The 25,945-nt window shown below is 41.6% G+C and overlaps 3 protein-coding genes across 4 annotated transcripts; 2 read left to right on the top strand and 1 right to left on the bottom strand.

The window, feature by feature from the left end:
• Positions 1-690: 690 nt before the first annotated feature.
• On the top strand, positions 691-8,657 carry si:dkey-93h22.8 (uncharacterized protein LOC449943 homolog). The gene is made up of 11 exons (XM_061050609.1): positions 691-832; positions 2,409-2,513; positions 2,668-2,823; positions 3,070-4,681; positions 5,600-5,653; positions 5,741-6,566; positions 6,655-6,870; positions 7,016-7,079; positions 7,167-7,288; positions 7,384-7,535; positions 8,246-8,657. The coding sequence occupies exons 1-11, from the start codon at positions 737-739 to the stop codon at positions 8,344-8,346; spliced, it is 3,504 nt and encodes a 1,167-aa protein (XP_060906592.1). The 5' UTR covers positions 691-736; the 3' UTR covers positions 8,347-8,657.
• Positions 8,658-10,299: 1,642 nt separating this feature from the next.
• Positions 10,300-18,042, top strand: ogal (O-GlcNAcase like). Its single transcript, XM_061050709.1, has 17 exons — positions 10,300-10,636; positions 10,895-10,946; positions 11,320-11,417; positions 12,514-12,644; positions 12,876-13,047; positions 13,156-13,254; positions 13,342-13,481; positions 13,568-13,712; positions 14,425-14,523; positions 14,629-14,888; positions 14,972-15,146; positions 15,793-15,878; positions 16,077-16,169; positions 16,293-16,351; positions 17,065-17,185; positions 17,274-17,403; positions 17,668-18,042. The coding sequence occupies exons 1-17, from the start codon at positions 10,576-10,578 to the stop codon at positions 17,802-17,804; spliced, it is 2,058 nt and encodes a 685-aa protein (XP_060906692.1). The 5' UTR covers positions 10,300-10,575; the 3' UTR covers positions 17,805-18,042.
• Positions 18,043-18,115: 73 nt separating this feature from the next.
• On the bottom strand, positions 18,116-25,338 carry cant1b (calcium activated nucleotidase 1b). Of its 2 annotated transcripts, none has more exons than XM_061050744.1 (5): positions 25,074-25,338; positions 20,829-21,416; positions 20,583-20,723; positions 19,678-19,881; positions 18,116-19,294 (listed from the first exon to the last, which is right to left on the bottom strand). In XM_061050744.1, the coding sequence occupies exons 2-5, from the start codon at positions 21,364-21,366 to the stop codon at positions 18,924-18,926; spliced, it is 1,254 nt and encodes a 417-aa protein (XP_060906727.1). In that variant the 5' UTR covers positions 21,367-21,416; positions 25,074-25,338; the 3' UTR covers positions 18,116-18,923. The 2 variants fall into 2 exon arrangements, with proteins under 2 accessions (XP_060906727.1, XP_060906716.1); XM_061050733.1 differs by lacking the exon at positions 25,074-25,338 and adding an exon at positions 23,572-23,728.
• Between the last annotated feature and the right edge of the window lie 607 nt (positions 25,339-25,945).

Raw genomic sequence — 25,945 nt, 5'->3', positions numbered from 1 at the left:
AAGACTTCCAAAAGTTGGAAACATTTGTCAGATGGATGAATAACAGTGAAGTGAGATTATATGGCTCACGTCTATTCGGTAAAGAGAACTTGTTGTTTGGTCATTAGGACACTAGACGTCGCTGTCGAGCAGTAAAAAACTTTAATAGAAATGAAATGAATGAAACATTTTTCAGTAACAACTCCCAATCATGCAACTTTAAACTGACACTGCTAACAAAATGTGAAAACAGCAGCACGCGTTACTTAAATGTGACAGATATCTGATAGGTGAAAGAAATGTTTCCTCAATCAGTATACTCACTTTTTTCTACTAAGTAGGCCTACAACAAAATGTTTTGTTTTTTTCATTCAAATTTCATTTTGTACATGTTGTATTTTCTTCTTTTTTTTTAATGTGCTACCCTGGTTAAATTAATATTTGCACAGGCAAGCCAAAGACACATTTAAGCCCCTGCATGTAAAACTGAACAATAAAGTATTTTCAATTATTTTCTAGTAAATACAAAAAACTGTTTCAGTACATTTCTTATTTTAGAACATAAAAAAAACAAGTTTTTAAAGTAAAATTATATGAAACCAATGGTTAACAGCCGAAATCCACATAGCTGACCTGGGATACGTTTTCTACTCATCTCCTCACTCTCACGGATGAATTTGGCGGAGACTATCTGATCTCAGGTCGGTGTTTGTAGCCGGTGCCCACGTGTCTCGTCCCGGCCTGCCAGTAGTAGACCATGTGGTGCAGCAAGATGGCGGCGCGGTGGAAAGGGAAAGACGGGGATTTAAATGCCTGTAAACGGGACTTTCTGACCAGCAACACTCACAATGAGGTACTGGGTTTCTCATTTCAGCTCATTTGACATCAACGTGGCCGAACACGAGCAGATTTCCATGTTTTAATAGAGGCTGTTTCGAGGCCACATGCGTGCATGGCGACACGTGGCTTACACGGTGTAGTAGTAGTACTACTGAGGTAGTGACCGGGGAGTCCACCGAGCCGCTGTTAACTCGGTTTATCTAGCGCCAATACCCGTGTGTTAGTGTTCTGTCTGGTGAACTGAATCGTGGTCATCTGTACCGTCAGTAAAATGAATGTGTGAAAGTGAGAGAGGCCGGTTCATTTCCTGTAAAGTACAGGATGTTCAGACGAGGCTGCACCCCTTTAGCCCTGTCTCTACACCGAGCTCCTTATTATCTCCTCAACACATACTCATTATTTTGATGTGTTTAAGGTTGGGTCTTTTTTTCTAACTGGGAGGCATACACATTTATTGCGTTTCCGTCTCCCATTACGTCACAGTAAAGACCCTCACCCTGCTGCTGGTGGAGCCTGTTCCCATGATGGCGATCCGCCTCTGTGGCCTCATGTCCCCTCTATGTTCCTGCTTGAACCGTTTCGTCCTCAAGACTTTAGAAGAGTAACCTTACTGATATTAAACAGCCCATTTGCTTGTGTCATTATACAGATGTTAAACCTTGTCCATATAAAGTCACTGATAGATTAATACTACATTTATCTTTTCTAAGTGAGGAGTTTTATACTCGATAAGTTGGGTGAAATAAACATGCTGTTTGGAAACAGCAGTCCCTCTTGACATGAGACGAGTAATGGTTTTAAAGGTTGAGGTTAATGTGTTAGATTTTGGAGAGGTGGTTTGACAAATGACATTTTTATTCTTTCTTCTTTTTTTTTTTTTTTTTAAAGATTTATTTTTGGGATTTTATTCTTTTAATTAAGAGCCAGGACAGGAGAAGTGACTCGCTGTAAAGCAGCCACAGGTTGGATTCGAACCTGGGCCGACTACTCTACAGGACTTGAGCATCTGAGGGGGGTCGCAAGATGCCTTCCATGATCATACACATTTTTTTTAATGATTTCAAATAGCACATTTGACTAATTATTGTGAAAATACATACAAAAAGTAGTTGATTTTAAATACAACTATAGTTAATTATAACATGCTGAAATTAAAGTGATATATATATATATACATATATATATATATGTAAGTAAGTTTGCACATGACTGCAACAATGTAGGTGTCTGTTTCTCCCTAAGAATCATGATACACACAGACATCACCCGTGTATCTGTTTATTAAATTGTGTATATACACTCAGTCTTACAGTTTATACATGGAGATTACTGGTGTTCTGTTGCCAGCCTTTCTTACAATAAATTTCATAAATAAGAACAGTGGGAGTCCCCAGTCTCTCTAGCACAGTTTTTTGGGGGGATCCCGAGCTGAAATGTTTGGGAACTCCTGCACTAGGCTACCGGCGCTCCAAATCACGACATTTATGACTTTTAGAGACTGAAAAGATTTTCTGTCAGATATAGAAAGAATGTCGCTTTAATTTAATTTACCCCATTTATTGTTATTATAATTTATTTTGACTTTTCAGGTGGTTTTAAGACAACATGATGTGGACGTCATTGAGATGGATGAGCAGTCCTGTGTGGATCACTCAATCCTCGCCATTTTTGAAGACTCAACTGTCACATCAGAGGTCAGAATTAAACCAGATCATCACTCTAAACTTTTGTGTTGCCTTTGGACATTTTATCTTCACTTCTGTCATGAGTTTTTTTTTTTTACCTTAATGACCCCTGACCCTGAATTTGGCTTATGAATCAATAAATCGTGTGTTTTTGACTCATCAGGATAAGAATGCAGTTGAGGAGGAGAGTGAGACCCTGCTGTCAGCCCTGACAGAGATGCTTGACAGTGTGGAGGATGATGACGGGACCCTGTCTCCCTTTGACACCCTGCCAGACACAAAGCTCCTCTCACACCCGGAGCGTAGGGACAACTCAGTGGTGAGTGCACACTCAGGTCCTCCTGACCGGGATAGTCTCCTGCTGTTAGGATGAATGTGTGAACAAGCAAATCAGGAAGATTTCAGGGGCAGTGTGCCTGTCGTTTTTGGCAGTGCATGTGTGAAAACGGCTTTACGTGTCTATAAACTGAAGTGAAGTTATTATGTATTTACAAAAAGACCCATTCTGCTGTAAAGATTTAGTCGCCAAAGATTGAACATGTTTGTCTTTTATTCCTCTCTTCAGGAACTTTCACTCGTTGAGAGACTTAGATCAAGATCCAAATCCACCGATGTAAAATGTGCAATTAAGATTGAAGTAGATAAAGAAGAGGAGAGCAAGAGAGGGAGAAACAGCCCTCAAAAGATGTTCAAACACCAAAGTGAATTGTCTAAGAACAAGAAAGCAGAAGCTGAAGTTGAGGTCTTCACCTCCTCGTCTCTGGTCAACCTGGTGAGGATCATGCACTCGTACTGTCTGAAGCTGCATGTGGAGGAGGAGGGGGGCAAAGGGAGGCGAGATCACACATTATTCTCTCAGGGGGAGGTGTGGAAGTACGAGAGACCCTCTGAAGAGAGCGATGAAGAGATTAATGTTGTGTCTGATGATGAGGTCACCGTGAAGGGGGCGAAGAAGAAAGAAGAGGAAGATGATGGGAAAGTGAGGAAGAGTATGTTGTTGAATGGGAACTCATCCAAAACTCCGGCAGCCAGAGAGAAGAAGAGGGTGAGCTTTGGCCCCGTTCAAGTGGCTTCATTTGATGAATCCGAGGAAAAGGTATTGGATGAAAAGATTTTAAAGAGTCAGATTGTATCAAAAGCTCTTGAAAATCCAGCTGGTCCAACAATTAAACCCCAAAACTCGACATCAGGTGCGAACAAGGCTGATGTTTTGCCACTTAAAGTTGAGACAAAGGCTAAATCCCTCAGCCTGCAACAGTACAGACAACTGCGCCAAAAGAGGCAGCCCCTGGTGGAGAAACTGGGGAACAACACCACCAAGTGGCCCTCTGTTCCCGAGCCCCCAAAAGAGCTGACCCCCATCCTCTGTTTACATGGACAAGTTCAAATCAACTGTGGACCAAAGGCAGCACAACACCACCCAGATGTAAAAAGTAATGATGCTGATCACCTGCATAGAGCTCAAACTCCTGTTTACAAAACACATCACACCTCTGCTCCACCCAGGCCTCACCCCTCAGAGGCCAAACCCTCCACCCATCAGTGTGGCAGTGGATTAAAGCGCTCAAGGACCGAAAGCACCTCACCTGCAAGTGTCTCTGCGGACATAAATGTAAATGTACCAGATAGTAAAAGAAGTCCAGTAAAGAAACGTACCACTCTCAGTATTGATCCCCCAAACCCAGTCCTCCTCCCACTGCCTGTCACCCAAACTACATCACCTACATCATCAACCGACAACTCCTCACCTGGGTCCAAAGCGGAGTTCCTCAACAGAGACTCAAACCCGCCGAGGCCCGTTCAGGAAATCCAATATGAATCCTCAGGTACTTTTCCACAAAGACAGCCCTCATCCATAACACCAAAGCCTGAAATGTTTTCACTTAACACAGAAATCCTCAACAAGTGTTCTGAGATGGCCTCAGCCGTCTCCTGTAGATCTAAAGCTTTGTGCCAAACCACAACGCAAATCCGATCTTCTTCAGCGGAGAAGAAACCTCAACCTCAGAAATGCATAAAACCAAAGACTGACCCGTCACCAAGTCTGATGCTGGTTCCCATAGATGTACCTTTGAAGGAGATATTGGCAGAGGTTCCTTCCAGGGAATCTCCACCGAAGGAGCTATCACCTCCTCTTCAGTTTGACTGTAGAGTGCAGAGTGCTTCAGCTGACTCAGGTAAACTGTTCTTAAATCTGACACTATGAAGTGGCTAAAGCTGCATGTGTTCAATTGACATATGGAGGGATGACGCTAAAACAATGTAGGGTTTAGGTAGGAGGAAATGATGTACTGAAAATCAGCACTGCCTCATGCTGGAGATGATCACACTTTTACGATTAAACTTCATCTCTGTCAGGCACATATCGATTTTTCCCGGTTGGGTCCTTGGGGTTCCCGGCTTTTCTTAGATACAAGTACGGGGGCTCCAAGGAACCAAGGTCAGTGAAACACTGATGTAGACTAACTGAATTCAGATCACCTGGCCCAGACGGGGTGATACATATTATGAGAAGTCCCAGTGATGTAGTTCGCTATATCAGCACTCACAGACTGCCTATTGTCCAATCAGAATAGTCGATCGGAAAGATACACCAGTTAGTTCCAACTGAGTGGTCTGATTGGACAAGGCATTTAAAGAGTGTTAATATTGAGTACATCAGCACTGGGACTACCAAAGTGTTCTCCTGATTGATCTAGCTAGTACTGAAAATAAATATAGTTGCTCAGTGGTAACCATGGACACAAGCAAAGTAGAGCGCAGGAGAATGGATTGCTTGGCAACGGGTCAGTTTCTGTTAAGATGTGAAGCCAGTTGATTCAGTGGAGCAAAAAAGTATGATCTGTTTTTTTTTTCTACTATATGATGGTCGTTGAACTATTGTATAAATGCAACATCGCACTGGAAATAGAGATGTACTAGATATCACAATCCAGCGCTCGGCTGCGTCCTTGTGGCTACAACTTACTCACAGCAGTGCTGATGTTCACTTCAACATCACTCCCTCTCTGTGATATTGATTAATTAGGTCCTGAGACATTAAAAGCATCTCCAAAAGTAATCTTATCGTGTCTCTTATTGACCCTCTTCATCAGGTATTGAAGCTGCGGATGTTACTAGCCTGCTGGAACAGTTTGAGGAAACACAAGGTGAGTGATCAGACGACCGATGACACTATTGTTGGATGCTCATGTCTCCTGTTCTTAAACGTCTTTTTAATATCTCCCCCCCTTTAGCTAAGGAGGAGAGAGTGGAGTCCAAACTTGTTATTGCTACCTCACCTTCAAACCTACAGACATATGGAAACTTGAACGAGACTCCACTGACACCCCCTGTGGAAACACATGAATATTTAAGCTCTTCATACTCAACCCTCGGGAATCCACTGAATCTTCAAACATCGGAGAGTGTGGCCATCCCTGAACCCCTCGGCACTGAAATCGTCCTCAGCACTGAGCAAGCTCTGCCTGCGAGACGCAAGAATCCTCCACCCAAGGTCATTCAGATAATTGACCCCCGGCCTCTGCCGTCTAGGAAGACACACGCCAACCTCCCAGAGATCCCTGCTGCTCACATATACTCGTATATATCCTCTGATCATGATTACTGCGGGTCAGACCGCTCACCTTCAGGTGCTACTCAGAGTAGAAGACTCTCTATTTTGGAGGATGATAAATCTCAGGTGACTACACATGCTGCTGAATGGCACAATCTGACCTCCACAGGTGGAGCTGACTCCACCATCAGGGATGCTAATACCTCTGATAATACCTCTGTGATGCAGCATCCAGCCGAGGAACCCAGACCCAGATCAGAAACAAACCCACCCACAGATGAACTAACGTCGCTGTCTGACAGATCTGCTGCAGTCAAAAACTGTATTTCAGAAGCTGAAGACAGGACACCGCCCTGCACCCTCCCTACACCTCCACCCAGCCCTCCCATCAGAGGGAGGCAGAAGAGGAGGTACCGAAGAAGATCTCCTCTTTCCAGCTCCAGCTCTTGTTCCTCATCGTCGTCATCCTCCTCCAGCTCTGCGTCTCGCTCTCCAAAAAGACAAAAGTAATCACCTCTCCATGTCTCTGTCCAACACCAGTTTATCATGGTCCTCTTCGTGTTGCATTTCTAATCCCTGGTTTTTGTCTTGCAGGCGGCGTCACAAGCGTTCAGAGAGCAGCTCATGTTCGTCATCTTGCTCTCGCTCAATTTCCCGCTCTCCACCCAGACGCAGCAGGTGGTCTTGCTCTAGATCAAGATGCAGTAGGTCCAGGTCCAGATCCTGGTCACAGTCTTGGTCACGGTCTAGGTCCCCGTCCAGATCCAGATCACCATCACCAAGGGTTTGCCACAGGAGAGATGTTTACAGGTCAGTCTACATCTGATGATTGTTTTCAATATAGACGTTTTATTAGAGAAAAATCAAAAGTAGACATCCCTTTATTTTTAAATTTCACATATTGTTTTCTCTCTATAATCTGAGTCTCTTGTGTTTGAATAATCCCACTTTGCAGCAGCAGAGAGTCGAGACGTCTCAGGAGAGAGCATGAGATCAGGATCCAGAAACTGAAAGCTATTGTATGTAAACAATTATCTCATCTCAGCTCATGTGTTTTTGTTTTTTCTGCTCAAGTAATGAGTACTTATAAACATCCTTTCATACAGGACGAGCGCAGGGTGGTGTACGTCGGCCGCATCTTCAGGTCTATGACCCACGATGAACTGAGGGAGCGCTTCTCTCAGTTTGGAGAAGTGGAATGTGTGTCACTTCACTTTAGAGACAGAGGGTGAGTGTGCACGCTTTAACATTTTTGTTTTGCTTTAACAGTGTTTCTGACCCATTATATGTCCATGATTAACTCTGCATCTTTTGTTTCCATAGTGACCACTACGGCTTTGTCACTTTCTACAACACAGACGATGCATTTGCAGCCATCGATAATGGCGGGAAACTACGGAAGGCTGACGAGCTTCCGTTTGAAATCTGCTTTGGTGGAAGAAGACAGTTCTGTAACTCCGACTACGCTGACCTTGGTGAGACTTTCATTTTCTGTTTTCTTTTTAAGTCAAGCTATTCCGTTTTTTTCTTTAAATACCTTTGAAAGCAGTACCATGCATGTCCAAAAAAACAGCACGAGTAGATTGTAATGAATTCTCCTGCTCTTTTTTCAGTATTGGGTGTAGAGTATTAATTTTGCATTATCAGGGCCTGTGTCCATTGACAGCTTTTTTTGTGCTCACAACCTTGTATCAGTCTCACCGGTACTTACTGTTGCTGAGTTACAGAAGTAGGCTCGAAGCACTTCTACCTCCCTCTGAAGTGACCGCTGAGTCTGTTTTAAAACTCTTGCCTGCATTGGTTTTGTTTTGAAAGAGGGTGCTGCCAGCTCAAAAGTTGCCATTAATGGACACAGGCCCTTAAACATAAAAGTAAAGAGTCATCCCAGAACAAATCCAACTAACGAGGAGAATGTGAAGTTTCTGAGTCATACAGGTCATGGGAACTGACAACGATTCAGTAGAGTTGAAGTTTCCTGTTGAGTCCACTTTGTGTTGATGAATTTAAGTTAAGAGTGAAAGTTTGGAACAATTCCTCTGCTAATTTATTGGATATCCACAATGTGGACTTCAAAGTGTTAATTGCCAGGCTACAATACTATAGACAACTTTGTAACATGTGTATCAATCTCTGGTGTATCTCCTGTATTTTTCGTGTGAAACAATGAAGATCTTCTTTTCCTCAGATGCAAACAAAGATGCAGAACCGTCTCCTGCTAAGACCAGGTTTGAAGACCTGGACTTTGATTCGCTGCTGAAACAGGCGCAGAAAGGATTGAAGAGGTAGCGGAGATATGTCAGGACAAAGGAACAAGCTGGATGTGGCAGAAACTAAAGGACGATTTTTAGAGCCTCAGGCTCGCACTTATGTAGCAAACCTTTTTTTTTTTTTTTTTTTTACATCTTTCGTTCTTAGATATTTGCATGGAGTTATTAACATACGCCGTCTATATGTACAAATATGTAGCACTGTTCATTTGATAACATGTTATTATTAGGACCCACAAAATGTAATCCTTTCATTCCTTAACATGATGAAGTTTGATATATTTGTATATAAAAAAACAATAAAGGGTTGTTTATTGTGTTTCCTTGTAACTTTAGTTTCTGTTTTTTATTACATCCAAAGGAACCAAAGCAGTGAGACAGCATGTACTCTTCCACTTTGATATGATGTTTAGATATGTTTTTATGGTCCTGTAGTAAAGCTCTCTTTTAAGTCCATTCAATTTGCTCTGCGGGGCATTTATCCTGACCCCACATACGCTTAAAAAAATCTAGTGCCTTTTAATGTACATGCTTTAAGTCTTTGAACTCCTTTCTCTGCTGTGCTCAGATCCTCAGCAGCTTCCTTTAAAGAGTCAGCTGTTGAAGTGATGCTCTATTCTTGAAGACATCTGATCAAATAACAAAGCACTTACATGTAGGGATGTAAAGATTCATCGTGAGGCAGTTCAAAATCGATTCAAAGGTGTCAAGGTTCACCTCAGTACTCTGAAAAATGAATCGCAGTAATATCATGAGCGTCAGCAGCTGTAGAGCAGAGGCGGTTGGTTGTAACAAGCAGGCGTAATCATGGCAGCGGGTTTGCAGCCTCGCTTGCCCAAACGAGTGCAAGAGCCAAAGAGATTACGAGGTGCATTGGTGTTTCATGAAAAAATCAAAGGAATCTTTGTTAGTCATCTCATAATTTGTCTTCACTCTCATTTTGAGTTGAGTGAATCGTTACATCCCTACTGACATGTGATACGGATCTAGCTCTGGCACATGCAACACTTCATCCTGCTTTGCAACCTCAGACGACTTTGTTGACCAGTTATTTTCTGCTCCTTCTGTTTCATGATAATGACACGTCAAACACAATGTGTAACTAATAACTTTAATTGTAACTCTTCTTCATTCTGGACTTAGTAGTTGCAGGGTCAACGTGGTTATGCTTTCTCTGCTTTAAGATCAGTCACTGCTTAAAAATTTGTGTAAATTATGGTCACAAATACCCCCAGATCATGTGACCAAAGGAACAGTCTGAACACCTCCAGATGTAACAGACTTCCACCCACAGCAGATAACAGACTCCTCTAGTTGCAGAACAAATGGCCCCTACTGAAAAAAAACCCCACCAAATACATTACAGTGTTGAAATTTACCTAAGGTAAGGTGTAAAGGTACCTGAACTATACTTTCAGGCCAACCTGAGCTTAGTCTTTGGAAACATCCCAAAGGTAAATATTGAACTTTTTACTGCACTTAAAAATATCTGACAGCTTAGTGAATAGCTACGTTATGAATTAAGATGTTTAGACAATGAAAGAGTGGATGAAATATAACACTGAAAAATAATTTAAACAACTAACAATATACACAAATACAGTTGAAACAATACGTTGCTTGACTATATAAAATTGTTTAAAATAAAAAAATGCAATGAGTGAAATAACCTGATATCATACAGTCTGGTGTTACAGTAAAGCAGTCATACGAGAGATTTCTCTGCCCTGGATGTTGTTTTTTCTAATACTGAAAATGCATGTTCCTGATCAGATTTAAATACATCCTGAATACACTTTTTATTGCACTATATATGTACCTCAACTAGGGACAAGGGCGGGAAACTAGCAACAGCTTCAAACTTTGCAATACATTAGTTCATGCTGTGCAGGGCAATACATCGTTGGAGTGTGTCTGGCCCTTTAAGACGTTCACGCTTTCAGTCACCATGCGTCTGAAGCTTGAGGTGATCTGTCATCACAAAACAAGAAGAGCTGCTTTCCTTATTCGCTGAGAGAGTATTTACAACTTTTGACCATGTAGGCATCATGTTACGTAATTATCGATACACACTGGTTTTGCGCAGGCGTGAGAGAAGAGTGCAATAAAAGGCATTACAATTAAAGGCTGGCGTACAGAGATGTGACTTAGTATATCGCAGTGCTGGAGCTTATTGTACGTCTGAGCATTAGAGGACTGTAAATAAAGACTGAGAGGAAGAAGACAAACCCACACCCTCACAGAAACCATGTCAACACCGAGCTGTGCCAAGGGGCAACCGGGGCGGTTCATCGGCGGAGTAGTGGAAGGTGAGCAGACCAGGACCAGGACCATGGGGCGCCAAACTGGATGATCAGAGTCCAGATTTCACTTTGCATCCAGTGTGAAAATACAGATCGTCTGTCAGTATGTAAACAACCACAAAAGACTGCAAGCATACAGATAGAATGATCTTCAGATGTATTTTGTGAAAGCGCAGTCAGGATTTCAAACATGTATTCATGGTAAAGCTCCTGGTAGTTTCACTTCATCTGTTGCGTTTGTTGCCCTTTGCATGTTTGATGTAGGTTTTTATGGGCGGCCATGGACTATGGAGCAAAGATCAGAGCTGTTTAAAAGGTATGTGGCCTCTTAAGTAATAAACTCCCACTATCAGTACAATAGGGGGAAAACAATGACTGTCCATGAAGTTACATTTGTTATGTTTACTTTTTTCAGATCCTGTAAAAGACAAGGATAGTGTTGAGATTGTGGAGCAGTGTCAACACACTGGACAAACAACATGTAGCTACTATGTAGCTATTTGTGCTAAAATGACTGTGGTCAGGTGTCACATATACCCATATTAAAACACACAATGATCTTGTGTCTAACTTTAACTAACAAAACATCAGATTTAGAATCAGCTTTATTGGCCAGGTATGCTTAAACTGATAAGGAATTTTACTTTGGTAAAACATTGATGTGGTTGTTTGTTTCTGGTGCGTTGCAGAGAACAGAAGTGGGGTTTGAACACGTACTTGTACGCCCCCAAGGATGACTACAAACACAGGATGTACTGGAGGGATCTGTACTCACCTGAGGAGGCTGGTGAGTCCTTCCCCTGCACATCCGAGGGTGACCTGTCTGCATACACCCAATAATCAAACATCCACGGGATGGTAAACAGTTTCTGAGCAGGATCCTGAATCTATTTACTTGTCGCTGAAGCAGAAGAGCAAATTACATTTGATCACTGATTACATTGTTCGTTTCGACTGTGATTTGTTACAATTATTCCTGGATTTTAATATTTAACCCTAAGTGCCATCTGAGATAAATGTCTCCTCCTGTATTGAATCATAATAAATAATAATTATTTAAAACATCTACATTTGAAATCTCCTGTGATAAATATTAAGCTTCATTTAATACTGAAGCCTCTATATGAGCTCCAAAAAGGCTTTAAGAGGTTTTTAATGAAAATTCATCTTTTCAATCATGTGCTTAAAGAAGGTTGCTGTCACAAATGTCAGTAGTATTTATTTCTCCCAAGCCCCACTCTGAGCAATCATTATCTCCTTTAAAACATAGTTAGATTGCTTAGACTGGAACCCCTCCACTTTTTAAATTTTTGGCTTCTTATCAATCATTAGACATTATTAGATTCAGTTGTCTCTCAACTGGATGGTCAGGGGTTCAATCCCCAGCTCCTGCAGCAACATGTCCGATGTGTCCTTGGGCAAGACTCTTAACCCCAAGTTGCTCCCGCTGCCTCGTCCGCTGTGTATGAATGTGTATGAATGTGATTAGTTACTTTTGATGGCCACTTAACATAGCAGCCTCTACCGTCAGTGTGTGAAAGTGATTTTACGCCCCATGTCACACACATGCGGTGTAAAATCACTTTGAGTTGTCAGAAGACTAGAAAAGCGCTATACAAGCTCAAGTCAATTTAAGACCATTTACATACTGAAGGGTGGTGATGATTACCTTTAAATAAATCAAATGTCTTATTGACTGTATCGTGACTTTAAGAAAGTCTATGGTCTAAACAAATAATCTTGAGTGGCTCACAAATAGTTGCAATGGTTAAGAGCTGATTTGGGTTATCATAGCTCATGTCTATGAATCCAAACTGGGAACTTATGCATAGCTGACTTCATATTAAATGGCATCTTTTGTAAAAGATTTCTCATCTCTTCAGAACAACTCATTGCCCTGATATCTGCGGCCAAACAACACAACGTTGACTTCGTGTATGCAATTTCTCCTGGCCTCGACATAACTTTTTCTAATCCTAAGGAGGTGGCCGCCCTGAAGAGGAAGCTGGATCAGGTAGGACTTTGAATGTAAAGGGAGGAGTAAGAGATGTAATTAAATCAGAGCTGTCTGCAGCTTTTTGGACTCTTGTATAAACTCTAAGTGGGTCAAAAGGCAGATGATGACACTGATTTAGCTGTAGGTGATGGGTTTGATAACGGGAGTTATCACATTTACGTTAGTAAGTTTAGCTTTATTAGCCACAAATAAAATTCACTTAGTGGATGTCTTTTGTCTCTTGCTCAGGTGAAGGAGTTCGGCTGCAGATCCTTCTCTCTGCTCTTTGATGATATTGAGACTGAGATGTGTCCAGCTGATAAGCAGGCCTTCAGCTCCTTCGCTCACGCTCAGGTGGCCATCACTAATGCAGTGTACCAGCACCTGGGAGAACCTGAGACCTTCCTCTTCTGTCCTACAGGTCAGACAGTTTGTTCCTCTGAAATTGAAGAAAGCACATACTGTATCTGTTTTTATAAATGTCTTCTATTGCCTCTGTTTCACACTTTTCTTTCCCCACTGCATGCAGATTATTGTGCCTCGTTCTGTACTCCCACTGTGTCCCAGTCCTCTTACCTGCACACTGTGGGCGAGGGGCTGCTGCCTGGGATAGACATACTGTGGACAGGTAAGGCTGCACTGAGCCTGGGTTGATGTAATTTAACTCCACCAAATGTAAATATTTATAACACTCTCTTGTATTTGTGTTATTCAGGTCCCAAAGTGGTGTCCCACAAAATCTCTGTAGAGTCCATAGAAGAGGTGACCTCTGTTCTGCGTAGACCACCAGTCATCTGGGACAACATCCACGCAAACGACTACGACCCCCAAAGGATTTTCCTCGGACCCTTTAAGGCAAATTGTTACAAAACTGTATTCTTGTGATTTTAGAAGTCTCTATGTGCACCAGTCAGAAACATCGTGATCTTTTTTATGATCAGGATCGTCCCACTGAGCTGATTCCCAAACTGAGAGGAGTCCTCACAAACCCCAACTGTGAGTTCTACCCAAACTTTGTGGCCATCCACACCCTGGCTACATGGTGCAAAGCAAACAGTGAAGGAGGACAGAGGGATGTGGAAATGGGTGAGAAAGTAAAGCTCTATCTAACTGCCTTTTTGGTGCAATTATTGGCCTTGGCACTCAAATTGAACTCTTCTTTCACATTACTTAATTTTTTTTATTTTTTGCAGTGATTATAGAAAGGTGCAGGGTTGTCTGCTAATACCATGGCAATTGTCAAAAAGTGACATTTTGTCCAAGCTGATATGATAAATGCTTTCTTTTTCACACATGACTAGCTTAACAGAGACAAGCGACTACTTGGTATATATAGGTCACTGTAGCAGATGGTTGACACAGCTGGTCATAAAATTTGAGTAAATTCAAAGTCAGAACTTTCCTGAAACCCTGCATGCATGATTTTTTTCCCACAATGCCCCTCACATTGCTTCAGACTATGACCTCTTTTTCCAAAAGCAATTGGGATGTGTTTTAAAACTAATTAAAAACTAAATGTGATGATTTGCAAAACCTCGAAACACCATTATATTGATAATAGCATTAAGAAAGATCAGATGCTGAAGTTGAGAAATTTCACTGTTTGTAGAAAATCATATCCCAATTCTGAATTTGATGCCAGTGTTTACACCAGCTGTAGCCTGAAATAATTACATTTGTTGTAAACACATGGATCCTGTCTTAAAAATAAAATGATGACCTCAAAGTTTAGTTGCACAACATGTACATTTTGAATCTGTATTTTGTCTTACTATCTTGGTGTGCTCTTCATCACCAGGCGATGAGGAGCAGGACCCCTGCTACAGCCCTCAGAGAGCCCTGACCCTGGCCCTCACTGATTGGCTGCAGGAGTTTCTGAGCACAGATCAACCTGGAGGTAGAGAATGAAAAGAAAAAGGAATCACAGAATTTAATGATTACAAGAAGGTAAACACTGAATGGGTATAGCATGAAGAAACCTTTGTTCTCGTCATCCCTGCAGGTCCTTGTCTAAAGGCTCGTCTTAAGAAAGAATCCTCTGACGACGAGCCCATGCAGACAGATGTGGCAGAGGGTTCCTATGTTCCTGGACCCGGGGAGAACCCTGTGTACACAGCAGAACCCCTGACCCTGGAGGACCTGAAGCTTCTGTCAGACCTCTTTTACCTGCCGTATGAATACGGGCCCACAGCCAGGACCATGCTGCAGGAGCTGGACTGGCTCAAGAACAACAGTGCAGCCGCTGCTGCAGAGACGGACAAGGTAGAGGTGTATACTTCAAAAGTAAATAATGTTGTCAATCATGCTCTTGTTCTTATACAATGATACTCAAACTCTGCTCTCAGACAGTGGAGTGGTGCTCGAGAGCGAAGCAGTTTGATGACATGTGTGAGGCGGTGGTGCGGATGTTCAATCGTCTGTCCAACGCCCCGAATCGCAGCATCCTGTACGACCTCTACAACTACATCTGTGACATCAAGAGCGGGGTCGGGATGGCCCGAGCCTACGTGAAAACACTAGGTGAGAAAACCAGCGTCTATCAATGATGATCAAACTACGCAGGCTGGTACATGAAAGATACCGCATGTTGCGGAAAAGCTGCTGCAGGGATGTTAAAGGAGGAAAATGATTCCACATTCAAGGAGCTAATTAGCCTGAAGACACAGAAAACATGGCAGCACACTGTTCACTTTCAACGTGAAACGACATGAAAGAAATCAAGGGTGAAAAATGACTGCACAGAAACTAGTTACACCAAAGTTAGATCACGTGTCTAATAGCTCAGCAAATTGATATTTTTTCCTTATAATTTAAAATTTTGTCAGCTTTTATTTGACTTCAGTTAATGAAACCACTTATTGTAGTGTAGCAGGAATTGACACTATTTTGAACACAGATTCTACAAAGTTAAACTCAGGAAGTATTCAATAAATCTTAGGAAGATCATCAATGTGCTTACAGATGATGCTGAAAGGTCCAGAAGTGCCAGGATGCTTTTAACACATTTCTTGATTGCAGAACAGAATCATCATTATTGTGCATTTGTCTTTATAGTAATAACAATATGTGTGCTGTACCAGACATACTTTGTTGCTAATCTTTAAAAACAAATCTCGATTTGTAAATGTGAATCAACTCGAGCTGTTGTTTTGTGTGTTCTCCTCAGGAGGGCAGGGTCAGCCCTCAGCCCAGCTCATGAACAACGACCCTGAACCCTGGGGCTTCAGAGGAGGCCTCTCCGGAGAGTTCCAGGTAACTGAAAGCAGTGCAGTGTCTGCAGACAGCCAGTCACATATTTGAGATCTGACACGGCTTACATTTATTATACTGTGATACAGATGTCTTTAATATGACAATTCATCTGGGAAGTATCATATTTTAAGAATGTATCAGTAATTAATTAATGAAGGTAAAAAATAATCTGAATATTCTGCATTTGTGTGCCTGCAGAGAATGTTGCCGTGCCACGGAAACAGGGACCTGTTCAGACATCCTCCCATGACGGCCGTTTACTGCATGCGACCGTACTGCCCCACAGATAAGGTTCGGACTGTAGACTCTCAGACACTATGGAAACAGTTTGGTTAAAATGTCGTAGTGTGGTGCGAGGAACCTCCACTCACGAGGGAAAGCAAATCAGTCACACCAAGTTGTTTTCTGTTGAAGGTGGAGGTGCAGAAGATATTCAGGGAAATGCAGAGCGAGCCTCCACTGATCTGTGACAGGTGAGTAGGAGTCCAATCTCCTATAGGGCTGTGGCCAGGGGTGGCATAGGCCCCACTTTAAATTTGATTGGCCACCCAAGGTACCCCAAAAATACTAAACTATGATTGGCTGTTTGCCTGCTCAGAGGCGGGACATTTTAACACAATGATTCTTTTTTTGTTTTTGCAACATGCTGCACGTTGTTTTCTTTACATGTAAATGTAGAATATGATTTTGCGTTCTTCAAATTGTAAATTACCCTGCATATGAATCTTACAAGACAGGTGCATAACCATGTATGGAAATTAACTAACGAGAATTTTTTTGATATAGAAATATTGCTGATGAATGAATTTGCAAGTGGGACAGTGTGCAGGAGTTTGAATGCAAGTTTTTAAATAGTTTCAGTTTTGAATTTGAACAAACATCTTTGTTTTAGTGTTCTAAGAGAAGTTGGCCATAGAGGATATATGTTGCCACTTTTGGGTTATAAAAAAGTAGATTAAATTTAAGTTAATTTAGAAAGGGTATAGATGAGATTCTTCTGTGTGGGTGTGTGGACATGCTGCACAAGTCAGTGCCCCATATGGGCCCCCCCAGTCAGAACAGCCTGGATACACACACGCCTGTGCACATCACATCTTTTAATCACAGCATGCAGGCCTATTTTCTCTCCTACAGTATTAACGCTCTCATGTCACAGTCTAAACACCCCCCTTCTGTCTCTCTGCAGCCTGTCAGCAGGTGAGATCTCCCCGTCCCCTCAGTGCGCTCTTGTCCTGGAGGACGATATCGGGATGTGTGGTTACGCCCTGGCACTAACTAACGCCAAACCAGCAGCAGCCAAGATTCAGGTGATCAAATACATTAGCTTACTGCTTTCCAGAAAAGCATGGCAATGAATTATACATATTTAAATAATGTTCTTTGTCATTCCTCTAGAGGGCTGTAAGTGACTCAGTGTTGGAGGATTTCCCCTCCCTGATCACCATCCAAGTGCTGCCCCGGGTCACTGATTCCTCTCCAACCAAGCGTATGATTGATCTGCTGTTATCTTCCATCAGGAGCAGCGGTAGGTGGAGACTGCACACAATGCCAAATCATTCTTAGAAAGGCTTCATGAAAAGGTCCTGCAACTGATTCTCAAACTGAGGTGTTACAGGCAGCATTTTCCCCACAAGGAGGAGCTGCTGAGTCACTGTCACAGTAGAGGCATGCAGTAATAAGAATTTTTTTAAAAGAGGTTTAATGACATAAATCTATTTTTTCTTCCACAACATTAAAAAAAAACCAAATCCATAAAAGCACCTCTGGTTTCTTTTCCGTACTTTTTAAGGTTCCAGAGGAGCGTTCTGTGAGTTGAGGCAGAGTGATCGGAGGATGCTCAACGTTTACACTAAACTTGGCTCCTTCAAACCCATAAAGATGGAGGGTCTACCTCAGGACATCATTGCCGTGGGAACAAGCCTGTGAACAAGATTAATCAAGAACATTTTCCTGAGGTGTGTTTTAAGATACTGTGGTACACTTGTTGGTTCCAGCAGGTCAGACAGCAATCCATCCCGTTTTAATTGGTTCATGTCGTTATTTGTGTAATTTAGTCGTTAATGTAAAACTACTGATTTTATAGTGATAAAATATGAAAATGTATCATGATTATGTTTTAGATAACACTGTTGAACAACAAAATAAAAATGTATGGTAAATCTAATATTTCAGATTTCTTGCCTTAAACTCCCGTGTTGATGTGTTGACAAAAACAAAAAACTTGACATAAAACAGTCCACAAGTAGATGTTTTTATTATATGTCATATAAGAGGATACAAAAGCAATATGACAGTTAATCTTTAAATTAAATAGCTGGTATTTCTCTGGTTAGAGTAACAGTTCATTAAATATTTGAGCCAACACCTGAGGTGGACCTGCTCAGAGAAACTAAAAACCTGTAGTGTGTGAGGCAGATGTTGAATATGCATGAAAAAAAGAGAGGACCTGTGACATGAATATAAATCTAATGAACAAATATTCAGTGTTTCTTTACAGGTAAGGCAAAACATGAGCTTATAGTTCAAGTAATTTTCCTATTCAACATTCTTCTCTCGCTTTTAAAAAAGCTGTTTCACTTTTTGCCCCTGAGTGTCTGCACAGCAGAGTTTGCCTGCAGGAGAGGAGATCAACATCACCTGGTGAACAACAGATACTTGTTTGCATATTTTTTTTTTTCCAACAGTAGTTTGTAATCAAACCTCCATCTTCAATACAAAGGTTTAAGAAAAATATCTATCTAAAAGCCCTGAAGTGACTTGGTTTTAGACTCAAAACATTAAAAACATATCTGTTTCAATGCTGCTCAAACCAGTCACACACTAACTAACGGGATTGGTCATTTGTCGGTGTTTGGAGGTGCTGTGTCACTCTCCTCTCCTGCTACCTTGTCTTCCTCCTCTCAGTCATTACACTTTATAATTATGAAATGTATAACTTTGGGTTACTGGTATCATTGCACAGTAGAACTCCAAGGGGAATGTAACATTTAAAACTTGATACGACCCTGTTGCATGAAAACATGTGCCCCTGTCAGCCACATTTTGTCAAATAAACTCAAACCCTTCGTACTTAACATCTCCTATCTTTGTCTCGGGCATCAGCACCCGACCGTCGAGTGTAAACGCTATGATGTATGTGGCTATTGTGCCGGCGTCTTCCTCAGATTTCAGCGCCACAATGATCTGATCGTCAGTGTCTGGAACAAATTTAAAGGAGGAGAAGCCGTGGGTTGGGTTGAGCGGTCCGACATGCCTCACGGTTATGTGACTGAAATCTGCGGGGCAGGACAGGAGAAGGTTTGTGGCACGTCGCTCGTCCGCTGTCTCCTCGTAGTGTTCATGACTGGCACGGCGAGGGAGGAAGAACCAGCGCTGGAGACGCTCGCTCCACGCAGCTGATTCATGGATAAGGTAACCTATGAAACACAAAGAGTTAAAGATGGGAGAGATTACTAAATGTGTATGAAAACAAGGAATAAGACAGACTGTATGAAAATGTCAGCACTTATTTACACTTTTTACACAAAGTTTTGTTTTAGCACTTGATCAGTAGATTCTCTTAAATATATATATTTCATAAATATGCTCCAAATAAACATCAGAGATAAAGCACTGTGTCAGTCAAGTGCAAATACATCATCATGCAATGTAATTTAAGTACATTTAAGGCAATTTTCTTTTTGGCTTAAAAAAACCCAAACATATCTTTGTCAATAACAAGAAGTAAAAACAACACGTCTACATGTCTGATTCGGTTAAAGCATTGAAGGAGAAACTACAGTAATTATTCAGTCAGGACCTGGTGGTTGGATCCCTGTGGCGCTCCTCAGGGCATTGTAGTGCGGCACCCAGTTTTCGTGCTCCACATCACCATGGTAACCGACAACTTTCACCCACTCCGGATGGTTGTTGACGACTGCCCCGGAGGTGGTGGTCCACTCTTTCCCCAGGCCACCAACATACAGGTGCTCATCCATCACTGCCAGCCACTCAGCCTTGAACCCTACACAAAGTCACAGGACGGCTGTGAGAACGATTGAGCACCGTGCCTTCAAAGTTACAGTCAATTTTGGTTTGTGTTGCCAGTTGTTTTCTACAGATGTTCAACACAAACTCAGAGATGATATCCTGGCAGCCTATGAACTATGTTTTTGTTATGAAGTTAGAATTTTTTCCTTTAGTTTTACATTTGTTTTTCAAGACTTTATTGGATGGAGCAATCCAAATGTGAGTGGAAGTATGAGAGAGAGGGTGGGGATGACATGCTGAGGGACTGGAGTAGTTAACACTAGGACCGCCAACATTCTAGACTCCGCCTCCAAGCGCCGCAGCCGTCTGTCAGACGACATATGCAAATGTAATTGTTTGTGCTCAGAAGCACACAATGCATTATTTTGATGAAATTAAATACAACTTACTTTTATGTACAAACCAAATAGGCTATCAGCATAAGGCAGAATTGGTAACCTTTTAAATGTCGCATGTCAATTTACAATATCTGTCGTCTTTTTTAGTGCGCCGTTTTTTACTGCTGCTCCACGTCTCCCGTTGCTAAAACACTTTCTACAATAATGAAACATACATAACTTTTAGTCTATTATATTGTTGGCTATATTAGGCTATGAAAGTAAGGACTGGGCCTCTGTAAATGTTGTGTTACGGAAACAAATTATGATATTAAAGTAGTTGGCAAAGATGACTGACCTTTGGAGACGGAGCCGTCACCATCAGGTAAAATAACCCAGGGGACAGCCTTGTTGCCCTCGATTCTGTACACCACACCGGTTCGGTCGTCCACACTGTACAGGTGACCATTAAAAGCCACGAGCTCAGACAGCTCCATACCTGTAGTTAATCAGACATTAGTGAAACTCGCATGATGTTTGAGAACACTTACAGAGGAAATATGTAAAAATTCACAGATCAGTGTGAGTGTCCATGTTGCTCTACCTCGTCCTTTCTCGGCTAGATGACTCTCCAGAGTGACAGTGTCTGCGTCCCACTCCACCTGTAGTGTGTCTGCGCTGTCCGACACCGTCAGGTAACCTTTCTTCATGTAGCTGATCCACGTCTGATCCTTTGAACTCCGCGACGCTGTGTCCAGGTCAGCAATCACAGCGATGCGATAGCGGATACCGTTGCTTGTCTTCTGCGGCGGACTTAACGGGTATGTGTCATTGTAAGGTTTTTCCCGTTTCTTGTGTCGTGACAGACTTTGAGAAGTTTGTCTGTTAGAGTCCCTGAAGGGGTCATCCTCACCATCATGGTGAATGTGCAAATTGGGAGCCCTGTTGCGGTAGTATCCTCCTGTGGTACTGTCTCTGTCCCCGACCGTCCTGTGCAGGTACAGCATGAGCACTAAGGCCAGCAGAGTCGCCACAGTGATCGCCCGCCATTTAGGGTGGAAGCGCGAGTCTGAGGTGGTGGTTTGTGTCATGGATGTCAAGGCCAGGGGGAGGCCTCGGACGGCAGCACCAAAGGAGGTCATGGAAGTATCATGGTCATCCTCACTCTTAGGCGTTGACTGGGGTTGATGACCTGGGAATGAGGAAAGAGAGGCAAATCATCAAAGCACAATAATGGAGTGTGTGATATTATTAAATCATTTTAAAAATGACTAAAAAAGGAAATACTAGTTTATGTCACTATTAATCGTGTTAAATTGTTCAGTTAATTTTAATAACACGGAAGACTTTGAATTGTTTTCATTACAAAAGAATAACTGCTCTGTCACTGCTCTGTTTGCTTAATCCATCTCAAAATATCTCTAACGTTTACTTAAAAAACAGTCAAAACAATAGCCGGGAGGTTGACTGAACATTGGGAGGAGAACTGCATGTTGAAAAAAAAAAAGGCTCTTGTTCTCATTGTTCTTTGTTCACAACACTGTTTTGTTGTGCTGTTTAGGCAGAGCCTCTAATGCGCATACTGAGTAGGTAGCTGGCTCGTCCTACATCCTGAGGACAGCTAGACTTTAAATTAACCATGCTGGGTTCTTCTGTTAATGTCAAATCAGTGGATCTAGGTGGATTACCACCTCTGCCAATAGGAAGCTCTGCTCTCCCGTGCGGTCAGTAAATAGATTAGACCGTATTAGCTGGTGTGAAGAAGTTGTTTAGTTAAAATAAAGAAGACTTTTTTTTATATTTTTCGTGACACCAAATGGGACATGGGAGAAAAACAACATTTTACACTGCATCTAATTTACAAATAATCTGTTTTACATTGCATTCACATCAAACTACACATTTATTTCTAGTGAACAACGTTTTTCTTAGTCTGTTTTTAACTACAAGCTGCAATGTTCGTTAAGTTATTTCAAAGCTTTTTAAATTGGTAAATGATAATTCAGTTGTTTTTGCTTATCTCAAATGCGTGCTGAGTCGATAAGGAACTTTACAGTTTTCTATACTTAGGGTAGGGTATTCTTTTACATAGTGGTTGTACACACAGACTTCCTATCATTGAAGCCTTGCTCATTAGTCCTGACGAAGATCTCTGCTTTCTGTACACTAAACTTTTACTATGAATTCCTCTGTGTAGTAGAATCAGTTTTAACATCTGTCACGCCTAATGTTGTCTTCTTTTTTAAGATTAGGTTTTGGCAACTCATCAAAGGTTTAGCATCAATGACTCCACCAAACAACCTAACCTAACAGCATGGTGATGATGTGCAGAAGAAAAGCAAATTCACATTTTCTACAAGGTTTCATGTACAGTTGGCTGAAATAAGCCATCGTCTGTTTTAATTATTTAGTATTAAAAACTGGCTCTTCAATCATTCGAGGTTTCACAAACAGGTGCAGGGCTGGTGTGCCAACAACCCTGCCTGCTGAAATATGAGAGCCAGGCTCGTGTTTTCTAAGAACAAGAATGCCAAGGTGACTCTTGACTTTTCCGTTGTCAAGGGCAACCAGTGAGTATATCAAATAAGTTTAAGCTCAGTATTGGTTAACCTCCCTCAACATAATCATGAATACTTTTAAATAATAGTAAAACAAAAACAACACTTAGGTGTACTGGATCTTTTTTCCTGCACATGCAGTGCTAAAAGCCTTTTTTCCTGCAGTCTAGAAAGCTGTTTCCTGACAAAGGAACCGAAATCACAAGTGATTGCATGAGATTGAAATCTGTTATTGTAGCAATACATTGCAGAGAGGAAGCACAAGACAAAATGCAAACTCAAAATGAATAACCTCACGCAACGGAGAGTTACACATTTATGGAGGTGACGACATTATTAGGTGGGACTGAAGTAGCACTTGTGTAATTAAGCAGATAAATCATTATCATTTAGCAACCCCAAATAGATGTTTCAACAGCGTCTTCAAGATGCAGCAATTCCAGCCTTAATGACTATGTTTTCAGAGATATCGGTGTAAACACAAACAAGTGAGAAAGAACAACGTGCCAAGAAGCCATTACTGAAGTGGAAAACAATCTTAAATCTCATACAGCTGGAGATCATTACGTCTCCTCTCTGCCTCTTCAGCTGCTTTCACACTTCAACTAAGATGCTCATTAACGCACACACACGCACGCACACGCACACACACACACGCACGCACGCACGCACGCACGCACGCACACACACACACACACATCAAATTAGCAAACTCTTGGCTGATAAATAATGCCCTTATTGTCACTATTGAACACACAGCCTCGCTGTATGGAGAATTCAATTATTCACCCTTCCTTCGCCTCTTCTCTCCTGAACACGCTTTGACCATTATGTTGATCTCCTTCGCACGCATTCCACAATAAACTTCACGTCCCTTCGGCTCTCAGTCCCACATGAATAACAGATCTCTATCTCAGCAAGTCTCCTCCTTTTCTCTCCTTAAAACTAATGCTACTTTCAACACTGGGCTACGTTAAATATTAGAAAACTTAAAGTTATTCAGGAAGAACAGGTTCTGCAAGTATTCCACCTGTAAAAAGTACATGATGTCCAAAGTTTAGTAAAAGGCCTGTGTGATAAAGAAAGAATGAGGCCTGGTCATGATTTACTGATAGCTGTGGTGAGCACATTGACTCCTGAACAAAGCCTTTTTAAATCACTTGTAAAGGCCTATTGGGTTCTTGTTTAGGGGAGGGCTTAACAATTTTTTCTCTGGTTAGATGTTAAGAGACAAAACAGAAACAGACATCATCCCCTTGAGTGCTTTAAACATAAGACTCCTTAAAGTTTGATCCTCTCGATGTCATTTAGGGTCACAATATGGGTAGCACCAGCCTCTGGATGTCTGTTTGTGTTGTTTTTCAGTGTGCATTGTTTTTCTGTGTGTGTGTGAGTCAGATTCTTTGTTTAAAGGCTTGAAGGGTGGTTTTGTTCCTTCGTAACCCTAGCACTTGTTGTGAAAGGAAAATTAACAAAAAAAGAATTATTTACTATTTAAATAATTCTTATTTGGAGTTTAACAAAACTACCGAACTTGCAATTAAACAAAACTAGTTTGTAAATGTCAAAATGTGTCTTTAACATTGTATAAAAGCTTGTGTCTACTCATGACATATACATGTTTTGTATGACATATCTCAACCCTGTAAAATCACCACCATAGTGACAATTATTTGTTATTTGTTGGTTTGACTTAAAATCAATGCCAAACTCTGACAATCAAAATAAAACCAGATCAAAGTCAGCCAAAAAGGTTTTTCAATTAACAGGTTCAGAACTTACAAAAGCAGACATAAGTGTAGTTAAGTCTTCAATTATGTAAATAAAGATACAACATCCTTACAACCCCTTCTCCTCCTCTGTGAGTTGAAAACAAGCTGCATTAGTTTGTGTATTGTAGAAGCTCCCTGCCTGCCTGCCTGCGGAGAGCCACGAAGGCAAACAGACATGAAGCACCCGGCAACACAACACCGGTGAACTTAGACCAGATAGCACCGAGGATGTTACACCTCAAAACTTCGACCTGTTCAAGCCACATGGTAGTTTGAGAAAATAACCTCGTTTTAACGTCGAAATATTAAGTTGGTAGTTTGCAGGACACTTTGTTTGTACACGAAATAGCAACACACCGGTTCCATTTAAAAATGTTACCCATCAAGCTAGTGCCCGCTAACGCTAGCTCCCTCAGTTTGATAACATTACCAACCAGCTTGGTCTCTGGAGTTGCTGCCGACTGAAGTAAACTGTTTATCTGCCTGTTAATTGGTGGCACTGGAAATGTCAGGGCTTACCGGGTGCGGAGGGTCCTCAGGTCCGCTCGGTTGGCCATATTTGCTGGGCTGTTTGGTTAATGGTTAACCGACGGTAAGCTCCTCCTGCCCGGAGACTCGGAGCGACAAAGCTGCTGATCCTATCACTGTCAAAAACTTTAACATTGATGATTATACCATTATGGCTGGGGAAAAAATCTATATCACTCCCTCAAACAGACGCAAATGTGTTTGAATTGTTATGTTACAATTTCTCACAAAATGAGAGAATTTACTCGATAGTGACAGAGCCCAGTAGGCACGGCCGGATTAAACATTTCAGGGGCCGCGGGTTAAAAATGTTCTGTTACACCGGTTACCCACCCCGTATTTATTATTATTATTATCAGACACGTCGTAAAAAACTATATTCAGAGTTGTAAAAGGTACATGAACACCTGCTCAAGTCGGAACAATGGCCCTTTCTGAATGTCACAGTTCAGTATGCAGTACGTACTTTTCAGTAGAGTTTCAGTATACTGAACCCTCGTGGTCATTCAGTATGCAGCTTTTGGGTCCACCTCAGTATACTGAACATTTCAGTATGGATACTAACTTCCAGGTTTCATGCAGTATGGATCGGATGCGTGCTTTCAGGAAATGAATTGTATTTTACCACCGACAATGCTGAGCGAAATTAAACGTAAATTGTCACTTCACGTGCGCCTCCAAATCAAAACAAACGAGCGTGGATTAATTGAATCAATTTTTAATCTAGAGTTAAAGTCCTGACTGAAACCACTACTTTTAATTAAGAACAACAAATGTAACAAATGTCTGCATTATTATAAAACCTTTTCCCCTGAGACCTCTATTTAAATAATCAATTCCCTATTTAAATGCGTCTTCATTGG

Source organism: Labrus mixtus, chromosome 2, assembly GCF_963584025.1.
Source record: "Labrus mixtus chromosome 2, fLabMix1.1, whole genome shotgun sequence".
Classification (NCBI taxonomy): Eukaryota; Metazoa; Chordata; class Actinopteri; order Labriformes; family Labridae; genus Labrus; species Labrus mixtus.
Note: the sequence above shows the minus strand (reverse complement) of the source record. Positions and strands in the feature narration are given on the sequence as shown.